This window comes from Dermochelys coriacea, chromosome 1 (assembly GCF_009764565.3).
Source record: "Dermochelys coriacea isolate rDerCor1 chromosome 1, rDerCor1.pri.v4, whole genome shotgun sequence".
Taxonomy (NCBI): Eukaryota; Metazoa; Chordata; order Testudines; family Dermochelyidae; genus Dermochelys; species Dermochelys coriacea.
This window is the reverse complement of record NC_050068.2, coordinates 178,434,204-178,446,672: the sequence shown is the minus strand read 5'-3', so window position 1 is coordinate 178,446,672 and position 12,469 is coordinate 178,434,204. Positions and strand designations below refer to the sequence as shown.

Here is a 12,469-nt window from a genome sequence, read left to right as displayed (position 1 = left end):
AGACTCTGCTATTTAATGGAACAATGTCTTACTTAAGTCTGGAAAGTTTATATTAGGATGGTAATATTAATCTGGTTAACCTGTGTGGCTTCATTGTTGCTCAATTAAGAACAACATGTGGGTATAATGAATCACACTGAGCTATGTTTCAAGGTTTTATTATAAATATGAAGTTATCAATTTGTATGTTGCCTTTATTTGCCAAAAAAGAACATTCTAACCCTACGGGATCTGGTTCTCAATATTGTAATTAATTTTCCAGTTTGTAATTAAACAGCTTCAACATGGTACAATCAGTAGGTAATAACATTCAATTAAAGACAGAAGACACATTTTCACCTTAAAATGTTTTTACCCTTGAAGAGATACCAATGGAAGAGGATAAAATAGAGTATTAACACTTTTCAATTACACTAAATGACTTTAATCCTGCAAATGATGCCCTACTTTAATTAGAAGCTCTTCTCTTTATTACAACATGATGGATGTCCACTTTATTAGATTCAAGCGTGACACTATAAGCCCACTTTACATAAACATTACCATGTTATTAAAACCCTCTACAAGAAAGGTTTTTGAAATGTTTGTTAGCACATCAGCACTTCCTGGTTTAATTTCAAAATGCTATTATATTTTCCTCCTGGAACAATTTGCTTCTTAGTGCGGCCCACAATACTGCACTTTGCAAGAATCAGAACCACATATTTGATGGTTGGATTGGAACCTCCTTACACGTTGCATAATCAGATGATTAAAATGGAGTGAAGAATCAACATAAACAACTTAATTGCACGACCCTGTAGCTGCACAACCCAGAGAACACAGGATATTGACTCTGGTCTTGATCCTGTAATTGGACCGCTGTGCATCGTGCAGTGCTCCATTAATTTCATTGTGGCTCCGTGTGGGTGCACCTTTGCACAGGTCCGAGGTTCCACTCATGTAAATCTTGATTGCACGATTGGGGCCTCAAACAATATGTGCAGTAATAAAGGCGTCTATGGACACCTTCGTGCACAGCCATACCAGCCCAAATTCTAACATAAGAAGATGAGCTTTTATACAGGATAGCAGACTTTCTCCATTCTTGACTCGCATTCTTGTTATAAAGGCACAATTAGATGGTGAAGAGCAGACTCCTCAGCAGAGACCTGAGGTAGTGGCAGCTCACGGTGGGAGTAGACAAGCAGCTTCAACAGGCCCAGAAACAGATCTGCAGAGAACGCTGGGCTACTAATATTCAGTGACCCAAACCAAGAGTGAGTTTTGTTGTGGGTCGAGTGATGTGATCAGAGAACTCTTGCCAAAGGCTACTGGGAATTCACTGAGATTGGTGGGAGGGATTTGGGTAGGCAGAGGGACAGTGTAGATGGAGGAGGCACTGCTTAGGTGTGAAGAGAACTGCGTAGGGTACATACCCTAGGGTTTCTGGCATGTCTTTACTTGCCTAAGCCATGCCTTGCCATCTACACTGCTATTTATACCCGTGCTAGGTGGGAGTGCAGTGTATGTACTGGTTTCAGAGTAGCAGCCGTGTTAGTCTGTATTCGCAAAAAGAAAAGGAGTACTTGTGGCACCTTAGAGACTAACAAATTTATTAGAGCATAAGCTTTCGTGAGCTACAGCTCACTTCATCGGATGCATTTGGTGGAAAAAGCAGAGGAGAGATTACAAATACTCACCAGCAAACACACACCACACAACAGAACCACTAACCCAGGAACCTATCCTTGCAACAAAGCCCGTTGCCAACTCTGTCCACATATCTATGGGGGATAGCATCATAGGGCCTAATCACATCAGCCACACTATCAGAGGCTCGTTCACCTGCGCATCTACCAATGTGATATATGCCATCATGTGCCAGCAAGGCCTCTCTGCCATGTACATTGGCCAAACTGGACAGTCTCTACATAAAAGAATGAATGGACACAAATCAGACGTCAAGAATTATAACATTCAAAAACCAGTTGGAGAACACTTCAATCTCTCTAGTCACTCGATTACAGACCTAAGAGTGGCTATACTTCAACAAAAAAGCTTCAAAAACAGACTCCAACGAGAGACTGCTGAATTGGAATAAATTTGCAAACTGGATACAATTAACTTAGGCTTGAATAGATACTGGGAATGGATGAGTCATTACACAAAGTAAAACTATTCCCCCATGGTATTTCTCCCTCCCACCCCACCCCCCACTGTTCCTCTGATATTCTTGTTAACTGCTGGAATTAGCCTACCTGCTTGTCACCATGAAAGGTTTTCCTCCTTTCCCCCCCCTGCTGCTGGTGATGGCTTATCTTAAGTGATCACTCTCCTTACAGTATGTATGATAAACCCATTGTTTCATGTTCTCTGTGTGTGTATATAAATCTCTCCTCTGTTTTTTCCACCAAATGCATCCGATGAAGTGAGCTGTAGCTCACGAAAGCTTATGCTCTAATAAATTTGTTAGTCTCTAAGGTGCCACAAGTACTCCTTTTTTTTTTTTGCGAATACAGACTAACACGGCTGCTACTCTGTAACCCAGGAACCTATCCTTGCAACAAAGCCCGTTGCCAACTCTGTCCACATATCTATTCAGGGGATACCATCATAGGGCCTAATCACATCAGCCACATTATCAGAGGCTCGTTCACCTGTGCATCTACCAATGTGATATATGCCATCATGTGCCAGCAATGCCCCTCTGCCATGTACATTGGCCAAACTGGACAGTCTCTACATAAAAGAATGAATGGACACAAATCAGACGTCAAGAATTACAACATTCAAAAACCAGTTGGAGAACACTTCAACCTCTCTGGTCACTCGATTAAAAACCTAAGAGTGGCTATCCTTCAACAAAAAAGCTTCAAAAACAGACTCCAACGAGAGACTGCTGAATTGGAATTAATTTGCAAACTGGATACAATTAATTTTGGCTTGAATAGAGACTGGGAGTGGATGGGTCATTACACAAAGTAAAACTATTTCCCCATGTTATTCCCTCCCCACACCTCCCACTGTTCCTCAGACATTCTTATCAAATGCTGGAAATGGCCTACCTTGATTATCATCACAAAAGGTTTTCTTCCTTCCCCCCCACCCCACCTGCTGTTAATAGCTCATCTTAAGTGATCACTCTCCTTACAATGTGTATGATAAAACCCATTGTTTCATGTTCTCTCTGTGTGTATATAAATCTCCCCACTGTATTTTCCACTGAATGCATCCGATGAAGTGAGCTGTAGCTCACGAAAGCTTATGCTCTAATAAATTTGTTAGTCTCTAAGGTGCCACAAGTACTCCTTTTCTTTTTAGTGTATGTACTGTACATGCTGCCATAAGTGTAGACATAACCTGAGTGCTTGGCGGGGGGTGGTGATGAAGTTCTGCTTGCTTAGGGCAACTGGAAGAGGATTTATTTATTTTCCTGAGAATTCTAGGTGGGGGCTAAAGTCAATTTTAATATTCTCCAAGAGGACTCTCGGCATATTGAATCTAGCCTTTCTAACTACCATTAACCACCTGGCAGAAGGGTTACATATGAAAATATATCCAGTTGACTCCAGGAGAAAAAATTATATTAACATCCAGGGCTACAGTCTCTATTTAGATCTAGGCCATTTGTACAGTTCAGGTCCCACAAAGGACAAGCAACTATCCACAAATGGGCAGCAGAGAATTCCATCAGTGCAATGTATCTCACATGGATGTAACAATAATCAGCACCCTGATGCTCTCGTCTCCTGCCTTTAGCAGCACGCATGTGCAGGAAAGAATCTGAGCCATGGTTTGCAACATCAAAACTTTACCCACCAAAAGGAAAACCACCCAGACAGTATGACAGCCTGTCTTCTGAAATAACTAGTCTTGGCAAACCAACAACATTGAAAATTTACACAAAGATTTATCTGTACAGCATCACATTCAAATTTAAAGCTAAGGAAATCAGCATTGGCCCAAGGTGGTGTCAGAAACTCAGTCATTAAAAGGACACTAAATACCCAGGGGAAATTTTTCCAAAATGAGCCTCAGAAATTGTGCATGCCAGTTTTATGGAGGCAAACAGCTGCATGCTCAAAACCTGCATTTGCATGCACTGTGGCACACGTCAGTGCAAATCAGGCAGTTAGATCTATAACTACCTGATTATGACAACACAGGTGCCCTGTTGTAATTACTGCCCCTGATTGGCTAAGAATTGTGTATCACCTCTTATTTTTGTTACCCTGTCTTCTTCACTCCAAACCATATTTATCGTATCCATCTGTTGTCTTGTGTTTCAGACTGAAAACTTTTTAGGGATACAGACTGGGATTTTCTGTATGTCTGTACAACACTTAGCACAATGGGACCCCACCCTCTAGCCTCTAGGCGCTTCAGAATATAAATGTGCATCAACAACAACATTATTAATGAATATTTATGGAGTGTAATGAAGCAGACAAGATCTCTTTATAAGGTGCATAGAGCATGTGAAAGACGGTAAGTTAATTAGGTGACTTTAAAATGTTGAATAATGTGCAATTTCAAAAAAAAAGGTAAGCGTTCAGATGAAGGGTTTAGACTCACCTGGCTGCCTTCCTTTTGCCAGAAAACAGCAGGCTGGGGATTTCCTTTAGTTTCACAGGGAAAGGTCACTGTTCGACCCTGGGCTACAATCTGGTCTCGTGGTCTTATCACAAACTGCGGGGGAGCTACAATGTAAGAAAAAATATGATGTAAAATTGAGGGAGATTTCTCAAAGAATGGATGAATAATATCACAGGGAAAAAGATAGAATTATGTAAATGCATTTTCATGCCAGAGGACATTCATTATTTAGTATATATACAATTAGAAAATACAAAAAAAAAAGAGAGAGAGAGAGACAGAAAAGAAAGCATCTCCATGCATGACCTCCATCAGCTATATGAAGGAAAGCATTACAATCACACATATTTGTTTAAGCTCTGATGTCAATAAAAGCTGAGGGGCAACAATCGGCCCTTTATGATGCAGGAGCTAGTTATGTTCCAACCTTGTCCACAAGCCTCCCCTGGACCAATACTGACACCTCCATACCATCTGCACTTTAGAGAGCTCACTGTTGTGCCTTACATCTAGAGACAACTGTGCTTTGCTGTGGTGAGCTCCAGGGTATAGCACTGGCATGTCCTCAACATCCTTTTCAGTCCATCTTATCACACTTTTAAAAATGAATGGGAAGGGAGGGTTCTGGAAGTGACAGAGGCAGGAGAGGAAAAGTCCAATGTCTCCCCTATGGTCCTTTAGGGATGAGTGGGAGCAGAATGTGTGTGGAAAGGAGAAGTAGCTATGAAGGAGAGTGACAGTGTGAGGTATTGTCCAGGTTTCAATGAGTGCAAGGAGATGAAGGCAGCAGGAGCTAAAAGTTTGTGGATGGCAGCGATCTATGTTGAGAAGGAGCAGGCATCCCAGACAGAACAGAAAGAGGAGAGGGGAGATAAAATGGGGAAAGAAGGGACATGGGGAGGATTGTGATGCCAAAGAGTTGTCAGAGAGGGCTGCAGTTGGTGGTGAGGGAGGAGATACATGGAAGACCAAGACCAGGGGAAATGTTGCCAGAGGTGAGCAGTTGAAGGCAATGGAGAATGGAGCAGCATAGTGTGAATTGACCAGGGGGAAGGAGAGCATAGGAAGAGGAGGAAGGCTGGTGAGAGGAGTGGAGGGGAAATGAGTGAAAGAGAAATGATGATGTAGAGATGGGAGGTGATGAAGATAGAATGGAAGAGGAGGGATAATATCACAGGGAAAAGATAGCATTATGTAAATGCATTTTCATGCCAGAGGACATTAATTAGTATATACACAATTAGAAAATACAAAAAAAGAGAGAGAGAGAGACAGAAAAGAAAGCATCTCCATGTACGACCTCCATCAGCTGTAAGAAGGAAAGCATTACAATCACACATATTTGTTTAAGCTCTGATGTCAATAAAGGCTGAGGGGCAACAATCGGCCCTTTATGGTGCAGGAGCTAGTTATGTTCCAACCTTGTCCTCAAGCCTCCCCTGGACCAATACTGACACCTGACCAATACTGGAAACAAGGCAGCTGATAGGTATGATAAACATGGGGCAATAAAGGAAGTGACACACTTAAAATGCATGGCATGCAAAATCTCCCTACTTTGAAAATAACTGGTATCCCTTAAGTGTTTTATGATTAGACTCACAGTATTTTACATTTCCAAAGGGTCTCTCCCAAAGGATCCTAGAACACACTTCAAATATTGTCAGCTGCTCTGTTTATGTGCAGGGTGCAGAGCAGCACAAGGAGCCTCTCCTTCCCTCTCATACTCCTGAGTGTGAATTTTCCAGCTCCCATTGAGGAGTACAGTTTGTACATCCTGCTAGTGCCCAGCACATTGCGAGCTATCTGAAAGGGGTGGGGAGGGAGGGATTGAAGTTGTGCCTTGGAATTTCCCTCAACTTCCATCAGTCATCTCTGAGTGGCCTCTATATTGACAATGAAGGTACTGCTTTGGTGTACAGCCCCTAGACTCTCAACTCAGCCTACAGCCTCCTAGAGCCGTTAGCTGCAGCATGATTTCCTCCCCACCATACTTCTCTCGAACCAATGCACATTCATGCAACTGTTTTCAGGGTACAAGAGCAGCAACCTGATGAATAGCCACGGAAAGCAAACCTTTGCTCCTACAAAAAGTGCTATAATGTCTAAACACAGCAGGTAGGTTTTTTCAGGTTAATCTGAAACACCCTCACACACAGCACACTATAGGTAAATCCATCTGCTATATTTAAAGGGAGAGGAGTGATAGACCTAGTTGGGATTTGGTTGTAGTGGATATTTCAAGACCGATGATTAGCAGGGCTGAATTAAGGCAATCCAGGGCACAAGGAACGATATAACAAAGATCACCCCATGACTCCACCTCTGCTCCCACCTCCCTCCACTTGGATCCCCCTCCTCTCTCACAGAGGCAGTGGCAACAACATTGTGGACTTTCATCTCCAGGAGCATCAGAAGAAGTCCCCCAACCCTTGAAAGAAGCAGAGGGCTTGTCTTCGTCAATGCATGGCAGGGGTGCTCACTGGGGGTGATGGGGATTAGTACTTACACCCCAGCTGCTGGGGTACCTGCTTGAGTGGGAGGACTGGGTCTTCTGTACTTTTCTTCTTGAGCCATACACAGAGTCCTCTCTCAGAGTGGTGCTGAAAATGCTCTCTACCGCAGCATACCATGCATTGAGATAAATAGGACAGTTCACACCCTCACAGCAAGCATTTCAGGCTTTTTGCAGCTCAGGCAGACATTGTTGCACTGATTATGCTTATGTGTCCAAGCTTTTCTTTGCAGTTATGAGGGCTAGAAATATACTTTTAAATATCAATAAATAAATGATGAGGTTTTGAGGTAATCACATGATGTCAGGAGTTGGCCTACAGTATCTATGCCTTGATCTGGTACTCATCACTAGAGCCCCAAACCATCCCCTCCACCCAACTTTTAGCTGATCTGTTATACTATACTTTTAGGAAACATAAGAAAAGCATCTAAAATGACTACACCCTACTTTTCCAATGTCCCTATATAGGAGAACCTTTCTACAGGATATAATAAAACTTTTTATAGGGAAATCAAAGAGTGCCCCAATTTGTGCCAATGCACTGCAGTATGGAAATGCAGCTCTGTTAATAGGGAACTTCTAATATTAATGGTGTTCACATGATGAAAATCATGACTTCACAATACTAGAATAGATTTATCTATCACAGCCAGGCTGCCCAACCATAACTGAGACTTGATAATAAAATTTAGCACTCACAACAGGAGGAATTCTGGTGGAATGTCACCTTCAGGGAACCAAAGTGGTAGCACTACTATTTTTACAGAGTGCAGGATGTGCCCTAAAGCAGGGACTGGTTCAACCTTGTCCTCTTTCAGATGACTCTAGCGTTTTTTTGAACTTATTGGAAAGGGGGTTCCTTGTCAACCACAGATATAGAAGCAGTTTCCAAAGATGGGTAGTCACTGTTATCCCCATTTTACAGATTAGATAACTGAGGCACACAATAGTTAAGTGACTTGCTTAAAGTCAGCAGGTCAGTGGCAGAGCTTGGAATGGAAACTTGGTCTCTCAGCTCCCCTTCAGTGCCCTGGCCATTGGACCATAAGTTATAAAGCCTTAAAACAAATGTTAATTAGATAAACTCATTTCAGCCCTAGCAGGCACTGCTATAACACGTAGTTGCATTTACCTAAAAACTCAGCTCACTAGAAAAACCTCTCAAAAGAACCTGTTGTGATGTAATAAATCAAGTGTTTTGCCCATCAACCAAATACTCTTCATTATTTCAGCTGTAACATTAATGGGATTGGAGTAAACAGAGTGGAGAAACTCTTGTTTAATTGACATTTGCAAGCCAAAGACAATGGCTCTAAAACAAAGCATATTGCCTGAATTCCAGAGAACTAGACAAGAATATAAAGAAGAACAATTAAGATTAGAGACCTAGGACGGTTTTCTTGAAACAGTGTTTTGCAAATTTTTAATATGGTACACAGTAAATTAGATTTGATTTCTGGCAAATTATGCTTTGATACTGCATTCAGCAAGCAGTGGCTTCAATCAATGTCACGCTAAAACTCTGTTATGCTAATAGCAGCTTGTGAGGGCGAGTAGAATGATATGGAAATCAGACAGTTGAACATGAATAGAAAGCGCAGGCCATGTATGAGTGGGCTTTGAGATGAGGGTCTGGGGGACCCTAAGGTTAATCACATCATGTTCTGAGTTGTTTTTACAGCACAGGATGGTATTCTACAGCATGAATTAAAATGAAGATAGTGAAGACGCAGTTGTGAGCATTAGTATGTTACTCAAGATGCTAATGGTGGCATTATGTTGCACCTTGTCTTTCTGGATCTTTTCATGCCTGAGTGAATGACTCCTTTATGCTATATTAATAAAGGTATATAAAAGTAAGCCAATGTTTTTGTGTTAAAGAGCCTTAATAAGCAGGGGGAGAGAGGAGCAATAGATGTTGGAAAATATTTCAAAGGAATTCCTCAGCATTTATCATAGCCTAATAGCTAGCAGAATGAGCCCATTGGGATAGATTGCACGCCATTCATTTCTCCAGCCAGGGGTGTTACTGAATTCTAAGGCTATGCTGAGTCACATGGGGCTTATAAAGTATCAGCTGTAGAAAATTTTGACTGAATTAGTTCATTCCTCCCAGCTGAATGCTAGTCACCTTATAAGAAATGTGGCAGAGTATGAATTGTAGAGGGAAGGAGCTGAGGCAATTTATCAAGGTAAAATGTACAATTTTATAGTAAAAAGTATAGTGACCCTATAGGAAGTAATATCACAATGAAATTATTGGCCTTCTCCCAAGAGGTGCTGTGTACTAGCAATTCCCACTGAAATCAACGATCCTAAGGGACTTGTATTGTCATGATCTCCTCACCGGCAACTGCCCCAAACTAGGTGCCCTTAGGTCTACATATTATATAGTTTGATTTTAATTAAAAGAAATTCTGTAGTAAAATATACTGTATAATCACTATTAGAAACTAAAACTGAAATTAAATCAGTGCAAATTGTAATGGTGTGGGAGTTATGTCCACAGTTGTCCACTAGGATTTATCATGCAAACTTAACTCATTGTACATAGTCCACTAAACGATGTGTGAAATGGTGACAACCTAATTAATTTTTAAATTATGCATACTTAGATAAGAACTTTTAAATATACCACAACATCTAGGCCCTGATCCAAAGGGGGACTTTCTGTTTACTTTGATGGAATTTGGATTAGGCCCCAGATGAAATTAACTTTCACAAGAGAAGCGTGACAGTAACCAAATTAAAAGGGCTTATTTATAATTAAAACATATTCACTTATTATTTGTAGAAAACAATTTGAATTACTGATTTCATAACATCTAATTTCAGCTATTTTATATCCAAGATCAGTGACATACAGCATGAAAATTACTTTGGAAACCTTAAAGTTCTAAAAATAGGAGCTCATTTGAAACTTCAATGATTTATTAACACGTTTACCTCAAAAGGAAATGGTGTATCAAATGAGATCTCTAATTCATGATGGAACATATGTGCCTTCAGGCTGAGAGATCAAAAAACAAATTCATTCTGAAGGCCTTTTTCCAGTTGCACTTTATTAATTTATGGTCCACTGTCTGCAAGTGGCATGAAAGTTTAATTTCTAAAATCTTCTCACCATTAAGAGGCCTCATTTAAATAACCCATACAATACGGATTGTGTGCTTAGCCTCTGTCCAATACTCAAAGTTCCATTAACTGCTGGGATGTACTACACCTACAAATATTGGACCTGCTCTTCTATTAGGTAACATTATTACTAACAGTCATCATCGTCATTTTTTATTTATTTGGAAGTAGGGATTGAATGACGCTGAAGAATAAGGACAGGTTTCAGAGTAGCAGCTGTGTTAGTCTGTATTCGCAAAAAGAAAAGGAGTACTTGTGGCACCTTAGAGACTAACAAATTTATTAGAGCATAAGCAAGTGAGCTGTAGCTCACGAAAGCTTATGCTCTAATAAATTTGTTAGTCTCTAAGGTGCCACAAGTACTCATTTTCTTTTTGAAGAATAAGATGACTCTTTGTATACTTGACATGGATAAATTTCCCTGACACTCCTGTAACTGGGTGAAATAGAGATATATAACTGCAGCAGGTGAAAGGCTCATTCTGGGCAAAACAGGTTCTGTTAATTGACAGGGAAACTAAAGAAATGGTCTGTGACCACTTCCTCAGCTGAGATCATCTGGTTCAAAGTGATGCCACAGCCTCCAAGTACTGCTACTGAACTTCTAGATGTAGCAGTTGGCAAATTTATTTTTTTCATGTCTGCAGGACGACTGGTCAAAACATTGGAGTCTTTTCCATCAAATGATCACCAAATTATCATGCTTCATTCCTTTCAGCACCTCCAGGACAATCTATTGAAATGTGCTGTATCAAAGACGACATATGATGGTCTCCTCAAGGTTATTTCTCATACAACATGTTGCAGCACACGATGGCCTGGTGAGGACATATCATAACTGTGTTTTCCACTGGTCATCTGTCTAGGTCTGGGTCCAATTCAAGGTCCTGGTCTTCATCTGTACAGTCCCCAGTGGGTTTGGATCTGGCTCTAAGTGACCACTTTTTTCTCCAACTCCCAGGACACTAGTGGCATTCATTATGAATACTTCAGTGGATTTAGGTGCACATGTTGTTGGTGGGGAGATCATGGCACCATCAGTGGATGAGCTTTGGAATTTGTTTCTGCCAGGAAATCAGGTTGAATCAGAGTCTTGCCATGTATAGGTCACATGGCAACCCTTACCTCTACATGGAGGTATTTTCCTGAAGGATGACAGGATTCTTTAGCTCCATTTAAGTACATAAGAACAGCCATACTGGGTCAGACCAAAGGTCCATCTAGCCCAGTATCCTGTCTTCCGTTAGTGGCCAATGCCAGGTGCCCCAGGGGGAATGAACAGAACAGGTAATCATCAAGTGATCCATCCCCTGTTGCCCATTCCCAGCTTCTGGCAAATAGAGTCTAGGGATACCATCCCTGCCCATCCTGGCTAATAGACATTGATGGTCCTAGCCTCCATGAATTTTTTCTAGTTCCTTTTTGCACCTTGTTATAGTCTTGGCCTTCACAACATCCTCTGGCAAGGAGTTCCACAGGTTGACTGTGCATTGTGTGAAAAAATACTTCCTTTTGTTTGTTTTAAACCTATTGCCAATTAATTTCCTTTGGTGGCCCCTAGTTCTTGTGTTATGGGAAGGAGTAAATAACACTTCCTTGTTTACTTTCTCCACACCAATCATGATTTTATAGACCCTTTAGTTGTCTCTTTTTCAAGCTGAAAAATCCCAGTTTTTTTAATTTCTCCTCATATGGCAGCCGTTCCATACCCTTAATCATTTTTGTTGACCTTTTCTGAATCTTTTCCAGTTCTTATATATCTTTTTTGAGATGGGGCGACCAGATCTGCACGCAGTATTCAAGATGTAGGCATACCATGGATTTATATAGAGGCAATATGATATTTTCTGTATTATTATCTATCCCTGTCTTGATGATTCCCCACATTCTTTTTTGCTTTTTTGACTGCTGCTGCACATTGAGTGGATGTTTTCAGAGAACTATCTACAATGACTTTAAGATGTCTTTCTTGAGTAACAAGAAAGTAACAGCTAATTTAGACCCCAAAATTTTATATGTATAGTTGGGATTATGTTTTCCAATGTGCATTACTTTGCATTTATCAACATTGAATTTCATTTGCCATTTTGTTGTCCAGTCACCCAGTTTTAAGAGATCCTTTCGTAGCTCTTCACAGTCTGCAAAGTCTGGAGTCAGGCAATGCAAGTAAGAGTCTAAATGTTTAGGAAATTGAGCAGAGTCAATTCCTGTTGCATTGAGTCCATTACCTATTAAAAC

The 12,469-nt window shown here is 40.8% G+C and overlaps 1 protein-coding gene across 26 annotated transcripts in view; it reads right to left on the bottom strand.

Annotated features, from left to right (window-relative positions):
- Positions 1–12,469, bottom strand: part of ROBO2 (roundabout guidance receptor 2) — a 1,574,290-nt gene that overhangs the window by 130,721 nt on the left and 1,431,100 nt on the right. For all 26 annotated transcript variants that reach the window (XM_043509447.1, XM_043509509.1, XM_038413374.2 and 23 more), the window contains one exon: positions 4,558–4,682. In XM_043509447.1, coding sequence (XP_043365382.1) covers positions 4,558–4,682 — 125 coding nt within the window. The remainder of the gene's footprint in view (positions 1–4,557; positions 4,683–12,469) is intronic.